The sequence below is a fragment of the Sorex fumeus genome, unplaced genomic scaffold, assembly GCF_029834395.1.
Source record: "Sorex fumeus unplaced genomic scaffold, SorFum_2.1 ptg000092l, whole genome shotgun sequence".
NCBI classification, from domain to species: Eukaryota; Metazoa; Chordata; class Mammalia; order Eulipotyphla; family Soricidae; genus Sorex; species Sorex fumeus.
In genome coordinates this window covers 2575962-2599571 of record NW_026606149.1, presented here as the reverse complement: position 1 = coordinate 2599571, position 23610 = coordinate 2575962, and the positions used below count along the sequence as shown (strand labels likewise).

The window sequence follows — 23610 nt, the reverse complement described above, 5'->3', positions numbered from 1 at the left end:
GATAGGGGCAGAGAAATCGAATCTGGCCGGGCTGGCTACACGCAAGGCTAACACCCTACAGCTGTGCTATCACTCCAGTCTCTCTCTCTCTCTCTCTCTCTCTCTCTATATATATATATATATATATATATCTACACACATATATATTCTATATATAACATTTGCTTCAATTTTAATAGTAAAAATAATGAGAATGCAAAAAAATTGAGAATGGGTAGATTGTGTTCAGAAGAAAAGCATCTTAGATCTAAGTTGGCCAAAAACATAAGAGCTGAAGCCTCAAGTTTTAAGGAGGATCTCTCAGGATCAGCATGACCTGAAGGTTAAGTCACAAATCCTCAGGAAAGCCCCTGGACTCTAAAAGTCTGTAAGATCCAGAAAGATAGCACAGTGGGCAGGGGCATCCTTTCATATATATACCCCACCGAGGTTCAAGCCCTAGCACCTCAAGCCGTCTCCAGAGCACTGTCAGAGATAAACCCTGAGCACTACCAGGTATGGCCCCCAAACCAAACAAAAGTAAAATCAGACTCACATTTATTTCTTTGTGTTTTACAGGAGTGAAGGGGTTGTAGAGGACAGACACACTTGGATGTTTTCAAGGGCGACTCCCAGCTCTGGATTCATAGATAACCCTCAACAGCCCTCAGGGGACTGCATAGAGCTGGAGGTCCAACACAGTTCCCCCTTATGAAACGATGCATCTGCCCTTTGAACTCAAGGAACTTTACAGTGCTGGAGGTCCAATCCAGCCCCCCTTCTCATGAAATCTTGCATCTGCCCTGTGAACTTTCTCAATGGCCCAATCTTTACAGAAAGGATTTGTTGCATCAATACAGAAGACACTCATCCAATTTTTATAAAGATTAATTGAGAAAGCAATAAAAATTAATTCAGAGTATAACAGGCAAATGCCCTATGGATGGTTAAGATTATTACTCTCTTCGTTACAGCTCACATTTTTTACTCAAATTTCCTTTTGTTTTTCTCTGTGTTTTTTTGCCTTGAGACATATCATGACTGTCTCTATTCATGTAGATTATTATTTTATGATCTGTCCCCAAGTCCCAGTCTAATATAGATCATGAAAGTGTGGTTCCAGTATCTTCATGGAGTATTCACGGAGCTCACTTAAAACAGCTTTGTTGTGTGTAATTTATGTAAAGAAATATTCTTTTCAATTATTTTAGTTTCTAATTGATTCCTTTCTTCTAATGTTCTTTACAATGAAAATTCAGAGACTACTTGATGGTACATTTGAGTCTTAAGACTTTCATTGCGCTATACTTCATATAATATGAGGAATAGATGTAATTCTTGGAGAAAAAGCAGACAGAGGAATAAAATCAACAAACATGACATTCAGTCAGGGAGTCTGGAACTAAATTATGCTTTTTCTACTTGCAGCTCCAAACTGATTTAGACGACGGAAATGACTCTTTCAAGTACGAGCTTTTGGGAGAAGGAGCTAATAACACCTTTATCATTGATGGCAAGACAGGTGACATATATGCCATAAAGAGGCTTGATAGAGAAGAACGAGCCCTCTACACGCTAAGAGCGCAGGTAATCGACACCACTACTGGAAAGGCAGTGGAGCCTGAGTCTGAGTTTGTCATCAGAGTTACGGATATCAATGACAATGAACCAAAATTCCTAGATGAACCCTATGAGGCCATTGTACCAGAGATGTCTCCAGAAGGTACTGCCTGTTCATTTACATCAGAGATACCTTAACAAATAACTCAAAGTTTCAAGTATATGTTTTAGAATTGAATGGTGCCGACTTTTACATTCACACTTCTTCTGCAACTTTGTTCAATCAAGGTAAAGGTAAAAGGCCCTCCCGTTGATCGTCGATTTGCTCGAGCGGGCCCAGTAACATCTCCATTGGAGACTTTGTTGTTACTGTATTTGGCATATCGAATACTCTCGGTAGCTTGCCGGGCTCTCCGAGAGGGGCGGAGGAATCGAACTCGGGTCAGCCATGTTGGCCGCTTGTAAGGCGAATGCCCTACCCGCTGTGCTCCAGCAAATATTGGAAAAATTAGCATCAGTTTGTGAACAACAGCGCAATACATTATTAATTTTGTTAAGAGATCATATCAGTCTTCAAAGTTATCCAAAGAGCTTAATCTGTTGGTTTCAATGATTCCCTGACTTCTTTCACTTGTTCATTTGCTACTTTTCTTAGTATGCAAATTTCTTTCAAAAACAAAATACTCTGTGTGTCAAATGAAAATTAGGTTCTCCTGGAAACTGTGCATGAAAAATAGGAAAATATTTTAAGATAATTTATGCAACAGTATGGTTATCAAATCACGGATCATGAAAAATATAAACAAAACACAGTAGTTGAATGCCTCTGTGTTTCTGTAAGCATTTTTAAGTTCACTTCAAATTCAATGTTGCTTTTATAAACATTTACAGTACAATGCCTATAGAAGAGAGTGTTTTTGGAAAGATAAAAGAATTAAGTACTTTGGAAAAGAAAAAGCTTTTTAAATTAGGGAAAGCGTATATTATTCTCTTTCATTGTTAAAACATTGAATACAATATGTGATAAAGTTTAACTCATAAAATGTAAGAAGAAGGATAAAAATGTAACTAAATAATTATTTTAATTATGATAATTTTCTTTGTAACTGTTACCAAAACATTGGATTTTTAGGACAAGTGTAAAAATGCATATTCCACTGTATTTATTTTTGTAACCATTGCAGGTGACGATTAAAACCCATCTTTCTGCAAATATTCAGAATAGATATTTTCTATTTAAATTTAACTGTGTATTATGAAATAAGGCCAATTCTTATTATTATAAATGCCATAACACTATTTAATCTGGCCACTAGGACATAAAACGGTTTCTAATCTCCAACCCTCTACTTTTTTCTTATCTTCCTCTTCCTCCTCCTTTTTTCTTTCTTCAACAATCATTTGCTCTTACTTGTACTGGGGACTGGAACTTGCAACCTGAAGCCAGGGATGGAATTGGAAAGGAGATAGGCCAGAGAAATAGCAAAATGGAGAGGGCACTTGCCTTGCATGTGTTCTACCAGAAGTAATCCGTGAGCACTTCTGGGTGTCACCCAAAAACAAAGACAGAATTGGAAAGGAGAGAGATAAGGTAGCTGCTACTGTGAACCTGTATTTTAGACATAATAGGCCAACATTTTAAAGAAATGAGATAATATTTTAAATACTGTCCTTTACAAAAGTGTTAAGCAAGTGGTAAATATGCTGCTTAATTTTCCATAGAAATGGGAGGAATTTTAGGAGAGTATATTCAAAGGGACTGATTTCCCGGTCCTATCTTGGCATTAAAATCACCGACAATGATCTTGTAGAAGGTGTGGTCTTTATAGAATTTCTCCAGCTCCATGTAGAACTTCTCAATTTCTCCTTCATCATAATTGGATGTTGGTGCATAGACAAAGGAGATAGAAACTGTCGGCAGTGAGCCACATCTATTCAAGTGTAATCGTCTGATTTGAGTTGTTAGGCATTCGAATGAATCAATGCTTATGGCCAAGTTTGTGTTGACAAGGACACCAACACCACCAATGCCTCTTTTGTCGCATGTTCCAAGGAACAGTTATTTGCCAGTGTTGAAAACAGCGTAATGTAATTGATGCCTTCTGGTCTCAGTCAGATCAATGATGTCGTACTTGATCTTTCTTGCTTGTACCATCAGGTCCTCGATGGATGCATCTGATGCCAGGGTACATGCATTGAAAGTACAGACAGTCATTTTTGTCTTTCTTCATTTTGCCAGCCCAGTTCGGCCTGGAGAATTTATCAGCCTCTCCTTTCTCATCCTTCTTAACGCTGCCATATTGGTGGCTCTTTCAGGGTCAGGGTAGTGAAACCCATTGTAATTACTGGTTTTGGCATATCAAATATGCCACAGATAGCTTGCCAGGCTCTGCCATGCAGGCGGGATATGCTCGGTAGCTTGCCATTCTCTCCAAGAGGGATAGAGGCTTTTAGGGCAGCCTCTAATCATACTTGCAGGTGTTCCCATGGTTCAAAACATATTTGAACCCTATCAAATTTGGTGCTCAATCCTGCAAGATGGACATTATGTGTCTTATGATGTTTCCAGGAAGTATCCTGGAGTATGTCAGAGGCTGGGTAGTGGAAATAGTGGAGGCAGTGGAGGTCTGCTGGTGAAATATTTATCTAATACTGGTAGGGTGAGTCTTCTGTGTGGAATCCCTGGGTCACAGTTGGTGGAAGCAGATAGGGCATGGTAGGGTGGGCTCCTTATTTTAATTCCTTTAGACACCTGAGGTTGTTGAAAGCAGGCAGAAGATCTCTGTTCCCATTCCTGGGTCCATTGAGCCTAGAGTCCAAGGTCTCCGAGTAGCACTTGCCAGGTTCTGCAGGGCTTTATTCATGTGTGACTTCTCAGTCCGAGTGTCCTGAAAGCGTCCTGGAGCGTGGCAGCAGCTGGGTAGTGCAGATAGTGGAGGTAGTGGAGGAAAAGCAAAGAAATGCATTCGCAATGAGGAAAAGCATTTGCAGTTCCCACCTGTCCTTCACCAACTACAAGACCAAGATGACTGCCCTCTGACATCCTGATGGATCTACACATCTTCCAGAAGGGCAATGGAGAAGATTAATCATGACTTCTACTTGGATCTCTTTGATAACCACGTGCACCTGCCCACATATCAAATTCCATGGGATGCATATGTTGTTCCCAACGTTCTCCCTTCTGAAATCCGACATGCCATTTTGTCGGTAAAGAAGAAAACAGCTCCAGGACCAGACAAGGTCAGACGCGAACACCTGAAGAATCTGCCCTTGATACTCATCAATACACGGGCTCAGCTCTTCACATAATACCAGTCTGAATGCAAGGTTCTGTCCCAATGGAAAACCAGCAGGACTCTACTACTCTACCAGAAGGGAAACATGCACAACATTGTCAACTATTGCCCGATCTCTTTATTGTCTGTCATCTACAAGCTGTTCACTCAAGTCATCGTGAATAGGATTGGCAGAACACTAGATGAAAGATAACCATAAGAGCAAGCTGGGTTCTGCAAAGGATTCAGCATGATCGACCATATTCATACGATAAGCAAACTCATTGATGTTTCTCAGGAGTGCAAGATACTGCTCTGTCTAACGTTCATTGATTTAAAGAAGGCCTTTGATTCTGTTGAGATGGAAGTAGTCATCAAAGTCCCAGCCAAACAGGGCATTCAAAGTCAATACATCAGGAGCCTCCGTGAGCTGTATTACGGATTCACTACCAGGATCTCACCATTCTACAAAGAAGTGATCATCGATGTCAAGAGAGGGGTTTGGCAGGGTGATATCATTTCACCAAAACTCTTCAGTGCCAACCTCAAGAACATCATGCGATGACTAGAATGGGAAAGAATGGGAGTGAAGGTAGACCATCAGCAACTACACCAACTCACTCCCCTTTCCTGATGACATTGTTCTAATAACACCAAACATTAGCCAAGTGGCACAAATGCTGGCCGACTTCAACCGTGAGTGTGAAAAGGTTGGACTACAGCTGAATCTCCCAAAGACAATGTTTATGAGAAACAGTCTCATTCCTGAAGTTCCATTCACTCTCAACAGGATGAATATCTCCAGTGCAACAGTTATGTGTACCTGGGTCAAGAACTCAACATGACAAATGCCTGGCACCTGAGTTGCACAGGAGGAAGAGAGTGGCTTGGAAGGCCTTCAAGAGTGTCGAAGAAATAGCTAAGAGAATGAAGAACCTCTGGCTCCGGGCACATGTCTTTGATTCCACTCTTCTTCCTGCATTCACATATGCCTCAGAGACTTGGGCCCCACGAAAACAGGATGAGAACTCTATCCGGGTCTCCCAACGAGGAAAAAAAAAGCTATGCTTGGAGTAACCCACTTCACTCAAATGAGAGAAGGAATCCGAAATTCTGACCTCCATCAACGTTCAAGTATCAGGAATGCTGTCTCATTTGCAAAGGTGTCGAAAATCAGATGGGCTGGACATGTAATGAGATTTGGAGAGAACCGCTGAACTAGAGCCGTTACCGACTGGATTTTATGGAACATCAAAAGATTGTGTGGCCACCCACCTACCAGATGGTCATACTTCTTTGTCAAGACCCTGAACAATTGATTTGAGGCTCTTTGTGTTCCTAGAATGAGCAGATGCCATTGGGTTACACTAGCACCTGACAGGGATAAACAGATACATTACTGGTGCCTTCTCGAGCAACGGGATGTCAAGTGATCAAGTGATATTCAAACAAGAATCTCCCTAAAATGACAATTATGCTTGTACTAGGACAAAGCTCTCTTAGGAAAGGTGATGAGTGTTCATATGTTGTAGAAAAGTTATTAACCTGTCACAAGCATGTCAAGAATGACAGTTGATGCAGTATACTTGGTATCAATGTAGTTGGAGAAAAGATAACATACATGGTAATGTCTCTGATGAGAAAAAAGGGGATTGGTTTATAAAGTCAAATCAATTAATTAGGATTAGCCAGTGATACAGGAAGAAGAGGACATAGAAGAGTTTTTCAAAGAAGAGCTTCTGGCACACCAGGAAGCTGCCATCAGGTCAAGCAAAGCTATGGTTTGTGATTTGACAAGTGTAAAGTCTTTAGTGATTGTGATAAAGAGCAGTCTGGTCAGATTTTGCAGCTGCAGTACTGCAGGAATTACTACACAAATGGAATAAAAGGAGATAGTAGTAGATGTAGTCAACTTTAAACAAAATTAGAATAGGAGGTAAAACAGAGACACGAGGCACTGAGTATTGGGCAAGGGTGATTTTGTTATTTTCTGTAATTTATTAAGAATGGGCAATTTATAACTGTGGGGAGTTACATAAGGAATCAGTGTGTTGGAAAGAAATGGAAAAGAAAAGCTATTGCATAAAATAGGACCATAGAATTTGGGATATTAATGGAGGAAACACAGTCAGATAAGCTAATGAACTGGTTCATAGTAAACCAAGTAACACGAGTTTATAAATTAGCAGTGAAGTATGAGAGAATAGTGCAAGAGTAAATGATGCAGGATTTCAGGTAGAGAAGAGGAGGTCCAAGATTGGTTAATTTGCAGTCTTGGAAGGAGGCTGCAAGGTGTGTGATACACTAAATCTATCACAATATTTAGTGATAGATATTTGCCTCACAGAAGTTGCTTCTATAAAAATCATAAAATATTTCTCAGTGCAACATTTCATGAATACAAATCCCTTTCTGGATTGAAACCTGAGGTGTATGTTGGCCATAGGAATTACCTTCATGTGACTTGGGTTATTCTGTTAGGTGCTGTTCGGGGTCTAGGCTTCCTGTGGAATCTCACTCATAGGATTGAGCATTTTTTTGTGCCAACACATGGGAGCAAGGGGTGAACAGAGCAGGGATCAGCTACTATCAGAAGTGTTATTTAGTGTAAGAAAACAGACGGATATTCCTATTGTTTACTCACCCATTTTGTCAATGACTTTTAATCATCAGTTAGAAATATTAACTATATCTATTTCTATCAATCTCAATATTTCACTGGTCAATAATATGGATACTTTTCCCTATGGATATACTCAACTCTTCATCTTCTTTCTCATCCTCATCAGCTTCAGAGGTTCCTGAGTGCTAAAGTTGCTCCTAAATTGCCTACCTACCTACTAAGCCTAAAAAATAAACCGGTAGAGTTTTTCTTTTTGCTTTTATTATTTTTTGCCTAAGAGCCTGGCAAGCTACCCGTGATGTATTTGATATACCAAACGCAGTAACAACAAGTCTCATGATGGAGATGTTCCTGGGCCAGCTCGAGCAAATCGATGAAAACGGGAGGACCGTGACCGTGATTCTTGTGTTGCATTGGAGTCATCTACTAATCACTATAATTGAATATACACTTTAAACTCGGGCTGGAGCGATAGCACAGCGGTAGTGCGTTTGCCTTGCACGCAGCCCACATGGCCGACACGAGTTCGATTCCTCCGCCCCTCTCAGAGAGCCCGGCAAGCTACCGAGAGTATCTCGCCCCCATGGCAGAGCCTGGCAAGCTCCCTGTGACGTATTCGATATGCCAGACACAGTAACAACAAAGTCTCCAATGGAGACGTTACTGGGCCCGCTCGAGCAAATCGATGATCAACGGGAGGGCCTTTACCTTTACCTTTTACACTTTAAACTTACATTTTGATTGACTGCTAAATGGAAGCTGCATGTAAGGATAATTGCCAAGGAGAAACAAAACAATAAAAACACAAGTTTTATCTTAATTATTAATTGTTCACCCATTTACAATTCCTGGTGGGGTTTGCTGCTTAACTTTATGCTTGAAATCTCATTATTTTTGAATAAGAACTTTTTTTTTCTGCCCCACCTCCAAGACAAAAAGATTTAACTTGGACTGTGACTAAACATTCTGTTTCCCTATTTGCAAAGGCATTGCCTTTCACACAAAATGTAAGACATAATGGGCAGAAATGAGACAGAATTAGCCTTGTCTGGAAATGACTGAAGTACTGGGTGTGAAATCCACAGTTGCTTCACAGGCAGGCGGAAGAAGAAAACAACCTGACAGGCAGCAGGTAATGAAATAGGGATTCCTCATTCCTCATTTCCTCATTTCCAATTTCTACAAAAGCTGAATATTGACTCTAAGTCCTTTTCATTGTTTGTGAGTTCAGCCTCTGAAATAATAACCTTACCTTTCCTTTAATGTTTGTTAAGTATCTGCTATCACTTGATCACTTGACTTCCTATTAATTGTTGATTTGCTCAAGCGGGTGCCAGTAATGTCATCTCCATTTGTCCCTGTCACGTGCTAGTGTAGCCCAATGGCATCCATTCGTTCTAGGAATATGAAGAGCCTCAAACCAATCGTTCAGGGTCTTGACGGAGAAGTCTGACCATCTGGCAGGTGGGCAGCCACGTGGTCTTTTGACATCTCGTGGAATTCAGTCAGTAATGGCTCTAGTCCAGTGGTCATCTCCAAATCTCAATACTTGTCCAGCCCATCTGATTTTTGATGCCTTGGCAAACGAGACAACGTCCCTGATTCTTGATCGTCTATGGAGGTCAGAACTTTGGATTCTTTCTCTCATTTGAGTGAAACGTGATATTCCAAGCATAGCTCTTTCGTTTCCTCTCTGGGAGACCCAAATATCATTCTCATCCTGTTTGCGTAGGGTCCATGTCTCTGAGACGTATGTTAATGCAGGAAGAACAGTGGAATCAAAGAGATGTGCCCAGAGCTGGAGGTTCTTCATCGTCTTAGCTATTTCTTCGACACTCTTGAAGGCGTTTCAAGCCACTCTCTTCCTCCTGCGCAGCTCGGGTGCCAGGTCATTTGTCATGTTGACTTCTCAACCTAGATACACATAACTGTTGCATTCGGAGATGGTCGTTCTGTTGAGAGTGAATGAAGCGTCAGGGACGAGGCTGTTTCTCATAAACATTGTCTTCATAAGATTCGGCTGTAGTCCGACCTTTCCACACTCACGGTCAAAGTCAGCCAGCATTTGTGCCACTTGGCTAATGTTTGGTGTTATTAGAACAATGTCATCAGCAAAGCGGAGGTGGTGTAGTTGCCGACCATCTATCTTCACTCCATTCCTTCCCAGTAATTACATAAGTATTTGCTATAAAATTTGAATATCCAAGAGACACATTCCTGTTTCTGGGAAGTTTTCGGTTGAAAAATTCAGTGAAGTTTTTTAGCACTGTAGCACTGTCCTCCTGTTGTTCATCAGTTTGCTCGAGCAGGCACCAGTAATGTCTCCATTGTGAGACTTGTTGTAAATCTTTTTGGCATACGCCACAGGGAGTTTGCCAGGTTCTGTCGTGCGGGCGGGACACTCTTGGTAGCTTGCTGGGCTCTCCGAGTGGGACAGAGGATTTGAACATGGGTCGGCCGCGTGCAAGACAAATACCCTACCCGCTGTGCTATGACATGTTGACATGACCCTGAATAGACCTTATCTATTCTTATCAATAAATGCATAAACAGGCCTTTTTCAAAGCAACCTCCACTATGATATCACAGAATCTTCCATGAAAGAAGCCATTTGCCAAGGACACATTTTGGACTGGCAGATTTTTCTCTCCCTCTCAATAACATATAAGATTGTTTAAGTTCTGTACTTTGTTGATCTAATGGTTATGCACTGCATTGATTACCACAGCAACAACTCTACCATTCAGATAACTGTCACCTTGTGTGTGTGAGAACATTTAAAGCTCCATCTTTTAGCAAGGAGCTTTAAGGTATATAATACATCATTGTTGGGCTATAAACACTGTGTGTTTCTCCTCAGAAATGCATCTTTGATCTTTGCTGTGGTCCTTTTGAGCACGATCTGTATCCTAACCCCAGTTACCACCAGTCTACTCCGGTTCCATTATTTCCTCTGTCTCAGGTTCCACAAGTGAGATCCTCTACTGTTTCTTTTATCCCTCTTTCCTTCTGTCATTGATGTTTTCTGATCACCACTCTGGTTGTCATAAATAATAAATAGATGTAGTTTAAAACATCTCTCTCTCTCTCTCTCTGTGGTGGATGATTATATAATATGTTAAGTAACAAATATTAAAATGTATCATTACAAAATTATGATTATACATCTATATTTAATAGACTCCCTACTAGAAGCTTATACATTTTTTACTAAAAGAGAACTTTGTATGAGTATCTCAGTTATTAGATTATAATACCCCCACAAAAATCACAGTCTTTGTTTTTTTGTAATGAACGTTGTTATTCTTATTGACAGAGAAGATAGTTTTAAGAAATGTGAATTTCCAGCAAGAACTTTTTAATCTAATTTAAAAAAAATGTAAAATCTGTTTTTTTACTTTTTGGGGTCATACCTGGCGATGCACAGGGGTTACTCCTGGCTCATGCACTCAGGAATTACTTCTAGCAATGTTCAAAAGACCATATGGGATGCTAGGAATCAAACCCGGGTTGGCTGCATGCAAGGCAAACGCCCTACCCACTGTGCTATTGCTCTAGCCCCAAATCTCAGTATTTTAAGAAATATTTTAAATTTCAATGATTATTTGAAAATCATACTTTACTCTCACAATTTGTATTGTACAAAAATGTAATAGTAATGCCTGCCTTATTAATATCTGTCCTGTATAAATGTCTTGGAAATAATTACATATTTTGTTGAAGAGAGTTAAAGTGAAATAATTTATCACAACAAACTTAATACTATTTTAAGTTCATTTCAATAATGTTATATCTCAACATCTCTCTCTCTCTCAGTATATTTGTTTGGGGGCCATATCTGACTGTGCTCAAGTCTTTCTCCTGACACTGTGCTCAGGAATCACTCCTGGGAGAATCACAGAACCATAGGGCTTGCTGGAAATTAAACCCAGTCAGCCATATGCAAGGCAAGCACCTTACTCACTGTACTATCATTCTAGTTCCTCAACACTGTAATTTTTGAAGTAGTGTCATGACATGATTGCTGGGGTATGGGTCACACTAGCAGTACTCAAAAGTCACTCTTGGCAGTGCTCTGGGATCATAAGTGGTGCTAGTTTTTGAACCAAGATTTCCCACAAGCAAGGCAAGTACCTTATTTTCTGTACCATCCTTCAGGGGCTACAGATTATTTTAAAGAAATGTTTATAATATCCCTTTCATATGTTTACTAATAACTTGCCTTTGAAGGATCAGGACTTAAATGCTGTAATGAATTTTATAATGTCATCTACTTAACATGTTGAAAACTTTTCATTAAACAGAGATGAAAATTTTGCTTGTGGGGTAACACTTGTCCTGACTAAGGTTGTGCTCAGCCCCCATAACACCAACACAAATCTTTGTTGATGTGGTAATAAAGCCTCATTTGTGTCAAGTTATAGTCTCTGTCCATACAAAATGTTACAACATTAATGGCTTATGAGACGATGTTGGACTCTTTGTCATCATCTTGCTTACATAGGAAAGACATCCATCCATCACTGCATTCATTATCCAGTAAATCCCTTCCTAATTTCATGCAACTACTTCTTTTCTCCTCAGGAATGTTTGTTATCCAGGTAATAGCCAGCGATGCTGACGACCCTTCCAGTGGCAGTAATGCTCGTCTTCTGTATAGTTTACTGCAAGGCCAACCATATTTCTCCATCGAACCAACAACAGGTATCTCTGAATAAAATAAATTAGGAATAAACATCATTCTAAGTTGACAACTGTTGGAGAAAAATAGTCTCTGCTTTCAAATATGACCAACTTAGGAACTATTTTTATTAACAAAAATGTTTACTATTTTAAATAATTTGTTCATTTTTAATGTTTTAGCTTATTTTTTAAGTTTGGAGATTAAATATTCCACATACCACAAATGATTTATGTGTAATATCAGTTATATATAAGGATTCTTAAAAATTATAAAAAGTTATATACAATTTAAAAATAAGAGGGAAGGACAATCATAAGAAGTTGACAATAATTGATGTACAAATAGCATGCAAACATATTAAAACTCATCAGTCATCACGGAAATGCAAATTAAAACCACAATGAGATACACCTGCATACTACAGAAATAAATCCGATATGCCTGAGTTAAGCATTGGATGTAGGAAGCAATATAAGACATTCTCTTTTTAAATATAGGCGTGTATTTTGTATGTTTTTATTTAAATTAAGAAATTTGATATTTCTTTCAGAGCTTATTTGTTAAAAGCTTTATAAAGTGGAAAGAATAACACATTTTCCCTCTTAAGGATATATTGGTTACATCAAAATTGTGAGAAAGTAATTCGTTTAGCAAATGCTGATTGTTCAAAGATCTAGACCTATGAGTCTTGTACTGAAGAATTTTTTTTCAAAAGTGAGCCTAAACAAAAACCCATGAATTTTTAAACCCATGAGTTTTAAAATCACCCTGCCAGACTTAAGCAATTGTCAAAAGAAATAAATGTTCACTGTTGTTAATAAGTGACAAATGCCATCACCTAATTATTACCATGAGGGCTGTAAGCTCGATGTAGAGGTGGTTTTATTTTACAGTTTTTCTCCAGGGTATTATTTGTACATTAGACACAGAAAGCCTGCTTGAATTCTAAAGAAATTAACTAATGAGACAGATGCCAATTTTAGTAATAAAATAATAACTGTTATTTGTTACCGTATTAAAGGAGTCATAAGAATATCTGCTGAAATAGATAGAGAACGTCAAGACAAGTATTGGGTCCTTGTTCAAGTCAAGGACCTGATCGGTGAGCCTGGAGCACTGTCTGCGACAACAAGTGTCTTAATTAAGCTTTCTGATGTGAATGACAACAAACCTGTATTTAAAGAAAGTAAGTAGAAAGCAACTTGACTTTTCACTGTAATTTAATTATAAGCACTCGCACTCTGCTTTTCTAAAGCTCACATTGCATCACTTGACTTTTACAAAACAGCTACAGAGATAACTGTTTTCTCTACCAGTAGAGAATTTTTCACTTTTATGAAAGAGAAAAAAAAAATAAAGACATTCACTGTGGGTTCTATAGAGGCTTTTGCAGGGGAAGCACACAGCCTGAGCAGAATATTCCACCCGTCTCCTTTACAGAATTTTAAATTCCTCCCTAAATTCTTATGATCTGTGCATTTCCTTAGTAACTCGCTCAAGTGGACCTTGACAAAGAGAGAGATTGAGAAAAAGTAATTAGTGGAAAGTATGGAGGTGGGGTGGAAAAAAATCTTTGAGGGCAGCATGGGGGGGCCCTAAGGCTCACTCCGTAACCGCCCAGCCAGGGGCCCAGGCCACGGAGCAGACCATGGACGAAATGAGGGCCAAGCCTGTTGATCAGTTGCCATTTATTCCATTCTCCCCAAGCGCCTGCCCCAGTCTCTCTGAGCCTCCCATCCTAGTCTCACACTCCCCTCATTTCCATCTCCTGTCTATCCCGCTTATTTCTCCACACTCCATCTCGCAGCCTGGGTGCTCTCTCTCTCTCTCTCTCTCTCTCTCTCTCTCTCTCTCTCTCTCTCTCTCTCTCTCTCTCTCTCTCTCTCTCTCTCTCCTTGCTTCTGTATTCTTCTACATTCTTCTCTCTCTGTCCCCCTTGGTAGCCTCTCTGCAGTCCATCTTGCCAGCCTGCTCTCTCTCCTCTCTCCAGCTCTCTTGCCTCTCCAACTCCTCAGCACTCTAGGCTGATACTGCATCCAGTCAGGTAGCAAAATCAACATAAGAAAGCCCTTCCTGAGGGCCATCAAGTTCAAAGGGAACACCACCTAGGATATTCCAAAACTCTTCCTGACTGCCCAAGGGCAAAATACCCTTTAAGGTGTTTTTCTCTTTTCCCTAGTCCAATAACTCTATCAACATCTCAATACCAGTTATTTTTGTATGGGCACAGTAAGAGATACTATTGAGGCTTGTAGGGCAGCTCTCCTGGGAGCATCTTGCCACAGACTCAGACTACAGGGCTCGGACCACATTATTCATTCCTAACCCTAGCAGGGTCAAAATCTAGTTACTACTTTTTGGATCATGACAGCATTTGTCCATGACCAAGCTCTTAACTTATGGAGCTTTGGCCAGGCCCATCTCGATGCCAGTTCACCACTTACCAGTAGCACATAGCTTACCGGTTGCCCTGGTTCCGTCCAGTTCCTCGTCAGGACACTGCTTTTGGGGGCACTAGGAAGAAAGGCAGCTGAGGATTAGGTGAGAGAACAGATGCCTAGGAGGGAAATATTACTGAGTCACATTACAAAAGCATGTCTTCTTGTGTCCAAACAAAAAGGACATTGCTCTGAATAAACTATGCAAAGATCTTAGGGAGAAGAGAAAAACAATACTTACAAGTCAAAAGAGCACAAAAAGAAGTTACAAATAAACACAGAGAAATGGGAGCACTGTGATGGAAGTAACCCAATAAACCTAAACTACCTGGGGCTATGCAGGAAGGACAGAACAGTGTTATCCTACAGTGGACCTTTCCATAGTCCACGCATACAGGGTTTTATAATTCCATATTTTATTTACATGTGCAAAATATCTTCACTCATTCAAAGGTTTCTACCGCCTGACTGTCTCTGAATCTGCACCCATTGGCACGTGCGTAGGGAAAATTGTGGCATATGATGATGACATAGGAGAGAACACAGACATGGATTACATTCTTGAAGAAGATAATTCCCAAACTTTTGAGATCATTACCAATGATGAGACCCAAGAGGGAATAGTTCAACTAAAGAAGGTAAACATATTTAAAGTATTTGCTTTGAAAAACAATGCAAAATCTCATCAGAGGTATGTAGATTTATTTTCAGTGGCCAGTTATTTTTGGAGCATTAAGTAGCCCCAATGAGAATGGGTGATTTATACTTTTACGGAGGGAAAGGGGATTTAGAAATGAGAGGGTTACTACAGAGCATCTCATTTTATTTGTAAAACTGTTGTTTTTATTGTTGTGGTGACCACATCCAAGATTTTTTAGAGTCCACCTGGAATATATACTGCAGTGTGGGATTGAATCTGGGATCTCACATTTTCAGGGCAAGTGCTCTACCACAGAAGCATCAAAGAACAATTGGTTTTGCTTTTAAATTCAAGAACACATTAAAATAATTAGGTAACAGAATGTTAAGTCTATGTGAAAGTTATGCTTAGAAGAGTGTATTTCAATTATAAATGTAATGGATTAAGTATCCCTACGTTTTACAATAAAGGACCAAAAAGAATGTGCCATGCAAATGTTTCATGACAATACCAAAAGAGTTCACTTGCCTACAAAATAAAAATCCAACCGAAAGGCAACTTCATTTATATTATTATTCATATTTGGCTTTGGGGGGTCTCTCCTAGTGGTGCTTAGGCATAATTCTCAGAGCTGCACTCATGAAACTCTCCTGGTAGTGCTCAGGGACCATACGGACTGATGGAGATGGAACCTGGATTGACAGCATGCAATACAAATGCCCTACCCACTGGACTGGCTCTCTGGATCCTTGATCTAACAACCAAACATTGCTTTCTCATGCAATTACTAACGTAATTTCTTTTTGTGTCTACTACCCTCGTTTTGGCAGAAAGTGGATTTTGAGGTTCAGAACAACTATCGAATTATAGCGAAAGTCATAAACCGCCACGTGCCTGAGGAGATGGCGATCTATCACGAGGATCCTTCCGTCACTATCATCAAAGTGATCGTGGAGGATGAAGATGAACCTCCTGTCTTTCTCCTCCCTTACTACAGTTTTGAAATCTCAGAAGGAAGCCCTTTCGGATCCGTTGTAGGCGTGGTCTCTGCCATCGATCCGGATCAAAGGGATTCTCCAATTGGGTATGTCCGCAAAGCCCAGCCTTTCCTGATTGCCTTGGATGAATGCAAGTGAGCTTGAAAATACAACTGCACACTTAAGTACAGATGGATCTGGAGTAGCTACAGTTCTCTAGTCGGTACTTAACGATTTTCAACAAGCTAAACTAGGATGTTTCACTGTTGGATAAGATGGGGTGAAAACGACAATGTGCAAGAAATGGGCAATGGCCTTTTCAAATTCTATGCATCAATACTATCATAATGAGGAGGTGAAGGAAAAGAGGCCCTTGAGAGGCTCATGAGATCAGAAACAAATAGGATCAGATAGGATCGATCTTAACACCATTTCAGAAATAGAGCATACTTTTACAAGAGTCTGTTTAAGTAGGGTACAAGTGAAAAGTACCCAATCAGAAAGACATTTTGTCAAAATTTGATAATGGTTCCCAGACTATTTAACTAGTCTGTTACATTCAACTCCTATATGTATTTCCTTTTTCTCCTCACCCAATAATCAAATTACATATAAAATCATACTCTGTTGAATGTTTCTTTTCATCAACATCTCTTATGCACCCATTTTTCACAGTTAAATCTATAGAATTACAAAATTAATATGTATTAAGATGTTGGCTACTGCTTCTTCTTGAGTGGTATGGAATAAAATATTATATCAAGTCATGTATAATTATTGCTTGCATGTTTCCTATATGTAAAATAGTACATTTAAGTGAGGCAAATTAAAGAGCCATATTAAAACATTAGCAGAGGGCATGTGTTTTAGTTTATCATTACTGGAAATTACTTACCTTATTCTCTACTAGAATTGCTTTGGCTCAAGCAGTTTATCTTATATACTGAATAAGTCATTTTTAGTAGTAGTGTATATATACTTATCAAAAAATCAATTCCTTTTATGCACAATTTTTTATTTAGAAGTAATTTTGAAATTATATATATATATATAAAGATCACATTTTTTCCATGTGATATTCATTTTGACATAGATTCTAAAAATATGAAACCAAAAGTAGTATATATAAAAATACAATTTTAACTCATTTCTGGAGCTCTTTCTCTCTTCACTCTGTATCTTCCATCTTCCTTCCCTCATTCTTTTTTCTTGGAAGTAAAGTACAGAGAAAATTTTTGAAATAAATAATTTCAGCTAGAATTTGAATTGATGATATCTTTATTTAATACTCTTAATGCAATCAGTTTGGGGAAAGAAGAAAGTTCACCCCTCAGAGATGTGCCGTTATTTAGAGGAAAGCATATTGATATGTAACTCATATAAGTCCTCAATTTAAAAATTCATAATACTTAGCTTTTCCATCTGAGTACGAAACACTCAGTGTTTCTTAGAAGTATGGACATTCCTAAACTCAATTTCATTGAGTTAAATGGTTAAATGAACTGACTAAACAACACTAACAACAAATTCTTGTTTAAGGGCAGATAAACTTGGGAACTAAGAAATATTTTTATCTGAATCAAAATCACAAGCTCTATGATAACAGACTACAAAAATTTAGGGTACAGTTTGAAGGAAGAATGTAATATTTAGACCTGAAAGTGAGAGGATATAATTATATTAAGGCACTTCCTCTGCTCAGCATTGGAGTAAATCTTCCATCACATAGCTCAGATGAGCTTCATAAAGCATTTCCCATAAGATTTTCATCTTATTATCATATTGTCTAGATTTCAACTGTAAAGAACTTATGCTTTCGTCACTTACTGCTCATGACTCACTCTTTGAATATTATTAAAATTTCCATTTCAACTAAAATATCTAATAGGACTGTGAAATATTGTGTAAATATGAGAAACACAGTGTATTCTCTTCTGTTAGAACAAGTTAGATTCATAACAAAAAGAAAAAAATTGAAGGAAATAAAATATGTCCAAGCTGAAGCGAACAATGGAGAAATACATTGAAACCAAAAGCTGTAAAACTAGATCTCTCTCTAGTCAGAAAACCAAAGGAAATGAAAGGCAGAACAGACCAAAAATCCCTTCATTATGAATGAAAAAACATATAGCTCTTGGTATTCATTAGATATTATAATACGGAAACTCTATGAACAAGTCATATCCGCGACTCAGACCCATTTCTTCACAGAGAAAAACTAAAGATATCACACACATTTTGTGGATATATGAAAAGACTTGAATGTGAGTAACCAGGTCTGTGAGAAAATGCCCTTCCGGGGAGCAGTGAGTGATCTCGTAGGGAGTTTTGGAGTAACAAGGTCTTCCTCCTGTGGAAGAGTCCGCCTTTAAACTTCCTTCATCTGTGTATAAAGGAAGGGTTTAAAAACCCTGAAACACCTGTGAAGCACTAACCCTGCTTGGAAAGATCTAGACTTTGTGTAGGTCTCGACCTCATGTGTCTCCTCTTGTGCTGTGAAGTGCGAGTCAACTTTTGTAGTAACAGAGTGTCACAGAGAGCTAGAAAACAGCAGGAGACGCAAGAAAGAGCCCATCACGTGTCAGAGCCAGGATGAGCCTTTGGCCATCCAGACTTCTAGCTTCCTAATGGTGAGAGAATAAAATTTTGCTGCTTTGAGATCCTAGTTGAGACTACTTTTGACAATCTGTCTAGAAAAGGAGACAATTTTATTACACAAAATTGTTTGTAATCATCAAAAATCTAAAGTCCATCAGCTGTTCTTTGATTTAATGGATGGGAAACAACAAATTAATCATGTCGTTATGCCCCAGTGAAGTATGCAAATGAATGAAGACTGACTAACCTGTGTCCAGGAAAGTAAATTTCCTCCCCTGTGTGGGGCAGGGGTATTCAGGACGTGTGTGTGTGTGATTTCTCAGTGATTTACAACACTCAGCGCCTCCCTCAAGTTTGGAGTCAATATCAACTCTCCTAGAAATTCTCATGAAATGTGCAGTACTTATGTGAGAAAAGGGAAAAAAAAGTATTGCTACAGTTCACTGCAAGGACAATATGAAGCAGGAGCAGGGATCATGGATAGAATTTTTCCATATGATCACTAGACTGGTGGTGCCATGGGACTCTTTGTGGCCAAACACATAAAAGTTGGCCTCATAGAGTTAATATCGAGATATGTACGTAGATTTTTTTAAAACCAAACACTATATTGAGGATTGTTTAAAAATGGATAGAACTATTACATATGTACCTGAAAGTATTAGAGGTAAGTGACATAATCAAAATGGAATGGGCGTTTTAAAATGACGCAAGCAAATTTAGAAAGCAACGTTTCAATTCTAAATCTCAGAGATTTCTGTGCTTGAGTTTTCTGTTCCATTAGTTGGACAGTTTTGCCTGGCTCTTGACTCATAACTACAATGCTATCTTACATGTATTTCTTTTTTTTTGCTTTTTGGGTCACACCCAGCAATGCTCAGGGGTCACTCCTGGCTCTGCACTCAGGAATTACTCCTGGTGGAGCTTGGGGGACCATGCAGGATGCCGGGGATCGAACCCAGGTCAGCTACATGCAAGACAAATGCCCTATCCGCTGTGCTATCGCTCCGGCCCTGTATTTTCAAGTTAAACTAAGAAGTAAACACTTAAGACTATAGTAGCACTGTCTTGTAGCACTGTCCTCCCGTTGTTCATCAGTTTGCTCGAGCCCAGTAACATCTCCATTGTGAGAATTTTACTGTGTTTGGCCTATTGAAAACATCACGGGTAGCTTGCCAGGCTTTGCCGTGCGGGCAAGATACTCTCGGTAGCTTGTCGAGCTCTCCGAGAGGGCCGGAGGAATCAAACCCGGCTCGGCTGGGCCTGCTGAGAGCAAGGCAAACGCCCTACTGCTGTGCTATCATTCCAGACCAAGACGATAGCAATAAGATTTATTTTTTGTTAGAAGAGGTTTCAAAAGAGAAATACAAAAATTCTTAACGAAGCCTGAGGCTTAGATTGCAATCTGAACTATCATTGTGCTCTGTGTTTATATATCACATATGTGTGCAGATATAAGGATGATATGAAAATAAATGTAGACACTTGTGGATATACATGCATACATTTCTTTTATTACCAACACAGAGAATTGGGAAGCAAAAACAAAGCAGATAAAACACAGGAAATACCACCTCCAGAGTCTCCTTTTTAATACAAATCTCCAGTCAAAGGTCTGCGACTCTTTGAAGCCATGCTTGATTGATTGTCCAACTGTGTAGGGTAAATGCAAAATACAGATTATTTGGTGGTTTGAGAGCGTAAACAAGTAAAAACAATAGATCTTTATTGAAAACATACATGAATTGAGCTAGAGGTACTACCAGTGTCCAGCATTGCGAATATGCAGGCAACACATATATGACGATGATAATGAAAGTTGGTCTCTTACCTAATAAAATCATCGTTTACACTGGCACACACATAGAGTTTTGAAGGACAAGTTTAAGGAAGAGATGAAGAAACTTGAGAACTAAATGCAACCTGGAAGCCCAGGCTTGGTTTCCAGAATTTGAAAGCTTTAATGGAAAAATTATGAAATCCAAATGTAGCACTCTGGGCATGATAGATACAGCTTGGGGCAACGTAGCTTACCAAAGTGGGTGATATTGCCTTCTTGGGGTGTAGGGGTGACGGGGGTAGCAGGAAAGTGGCATTCCGTGCAATAGAGAGCCTGAGTTTTTATGTCTTTGCCTAAAGAAGGTAGGCTGGAGGCACCAAAAGGTTGAGGACAGTCTCAGTGATTTTTTTTTCCTTTGGAAAGGAGCAACTAGAGTAAGTTTGGGAGTCTCTGGTGTAAATAAGTATTCTCTCTTTATCTCTCTTTCTCGCTCCCATTCTCATGCACTGTTCCTATCTCACACGCATATACACACACCCACACAAACTCATCACTGTCACTCTGTCTTCCTATTGTTCATCAATTGCCTCGAGCAGGCCCCAGTAACTCTCCTTCGTCCCAGTCCTGAGATTTTCAAAAGTGCCACATTCGAGGCTCTTTTAGGGTCAGGAGAATGAGACCCATCATTGTTACTGGTTTTTGGCATATTGAATATGCCACAGGGAGTTTGCCAGACACTGCCGTGTGGGCAGTATACTTTTGGTAGCCTGCAGTTTCTTCAGATTAAGAACTAGATGATAAGATGTCATGCGGCCATGAACTGCACTTCCAGGAACAGGGTTTTATAGTCTCTGGGTCTTGGACGTTGATGGGATTACACAGCGGAGGCAGTTGGTGGGTGTAGCGCCTACATGCTGGAAGATGGGGAATCTGGATGGAGGAGGCCCCAGTCCCAATCCGAGCAGGCTTGGAAATCTCTGTTCCTATCTCACATGCATATACTCACACACACACAAACACATATAACTATATAAACACATGCATCTAACTGCTTTTTTTTTTAAATTATGATTTTGATCCTTTTTCCTAATTTCTAACAGATGCTTTCAAAACTACTAAAAGTCTTTAACTTCCGGTCAGACTTTTCATTGGTAATACTTGAAGTGGTGATTTATAGAACCAAGATATTCTAAGTACAGTAGCACTGTCCTCCTGTTGTTCATTGATTTGCTCGAGCAGACACCAGTAATGTTTCCATTGTGAGACTTGTTACTGTTTTTGGCATATTGAATATGCCACAGGGAGCTTGCCAGGCTCTGCCATGCTGGTGGGATACTCTCAGTAGCTTGCCAGGCTCTCTGAGAGGGACAGAGGAATCGAACCCGGGTCGGCCGCATGCAAGGCAAACGCCCTACCCACTGTGCTATCGCTCTAGCCCATTCTAAACATGGTAGGCAAAATGGGCTCTGTTTAATCACTTTTTGTTCTGGCTTCCCATATCCGGGATAGGAAAGGTGACCAGTTGTGAAAGTGGAAGGAAGCTTCTTGTAAACAGTTATAAGCAGTTTTAAACAGAGTTAAAACCGAACTCCCCTAAAACCTAATTCTCTGTAAGTTCTATTTTAATTCTCCTCTGAACATCCAGCTACAAATTAGCATGATATTTTTAGAGCCCTGTCAATTGAAGATTAAAATATTCTCATCTTTTGCCACATAATGATGGCGAAGCTCATTGATGTCTCATCAAAGTCTTCAGGAATGTACATGCAATGCGAAGCCACTATGAACCCGAGCTATTGCTCTTCTTTAATTTTTATTATTAATCATTTGCAGGCAGCTGAGGCATGCTGAGTACTTCAAAGACTTCTTTCTTTGTGGAATTTGAGATTATTTTCCAGGCTTGTCCGTGAGGGAATTTTATTGTCCTGTTTCCTTCCATGCAGGATCCATTTACATATTAGATTGATTGTCCTTACAGTTGAGATCATCTATGAAGAGACTGTATTTTTTATTGAATATTATCAAGTTGTTTCAACAAACAGAAACAAATATTTCTCAGATGTCAGTGATCATTATTTATTGTGTGATGCACAGATTGAGCAAGCAATATTATGGTGTAGAAAAAAAATTCATTGTCTAGGCCATGAATATGTTTTATATAATTGTGAGAAAAAAGAAAATGTCTATAAACCTCAATGTTTAGCCCACTTTTTTGTCTTTTTCATTTATAAATAGCACTTTGCCATTTAATTTTAGCCTATTCATTCACATATTTTAAGTCCCTCTTGTGAATGGAAATTAGAGATATTTGTTTAAATTTAGAAGGCATCAATTTAAATTTAAACCTACTTTAAATTTCTACTGACTGGAATTTTAAAATATAAAATGCATTCTTTTGTAAAGTGTGCAGGATTGCGTTAGCAGTGTGGAGTATACATTGAAGAGTTTCTCATTACCTGGAAGTTGTATTCTATTTCAGCGGTATAGTGAGAGTATAATAATATTAAGAGGTCTTCCTTTTGGTGCAGGTACTCTATGACCAAAACCAGGATGTTCACTGTTGATGACAACGGCACGGTCATCACAACACACCCTCTGGATCGGGAGCTTAATGCTTGGTATAACCTTAGTATTTCAGCCATTGAAAAATGTGAGTACACATTTGGGAACCCATAGATGGGTCACTGTCACTGTTATGTTTGTTCGGTTTGGGGCCACACCATGTAGTGCTCAGAGCTTACACCTGGTTGTGAGTTCAGAGATCACTTCTGGAGGGTTTGGGGAGGAACATATGGGGTGGTGGGGATTGAACCCAGGTCAGCAGCATGCAAGGCAACTGCCCTATCTGCTGGACTATCACTTTGGCCCCATCATTATCATATATATGCCATTTAGCCTCTAAAGGTAGGTACTAAAGGTGACTTAAAATGTGGTTGGAGATATCATTAATGATATTTTGTATTTTAATTCATACATGTGTGCATATTTTATTATTTTAAATTAACATTGAGAGCTCACTCTTATTACAGTTTATTTTCAGATACAAACTGAAA

At 39.3% G+C, this 23610-nt stretch overlaps 1 protein-coding gene across 1 annotated transcript in view; it reads left to right on the top strand.

The window, feature by feature from the left end:
- Nucleotides 1-23610, top strand: part of CDH19 (cadherin 19) — a 61533-nt gene that overhangs the window by 3623 nt on the left and 34300 nt on the right. The window contains exons 2-7 of the mRNA XM_056131519.1: nt 1408-1702; nt 12025-12144; nt 13146-13310; nt 15016-15200; nt 16033-16286; nt 23086-23207. Of these exons, the coding sequence (XP_055987494.1) occupies nt 1408-1702; nt 12025-12144; nt 13146-13310; nt 15016-15200; nt 16033-16286; nt 23086-23207 (1141 nt within the window). The remainder of the gene's footprint in view (nt 1-1407; nt 1703-12024; nt 12145-13145; nt 13311-15015; nt 15201-16032; nt 16287-23085; nt 23208-23610) is intronic.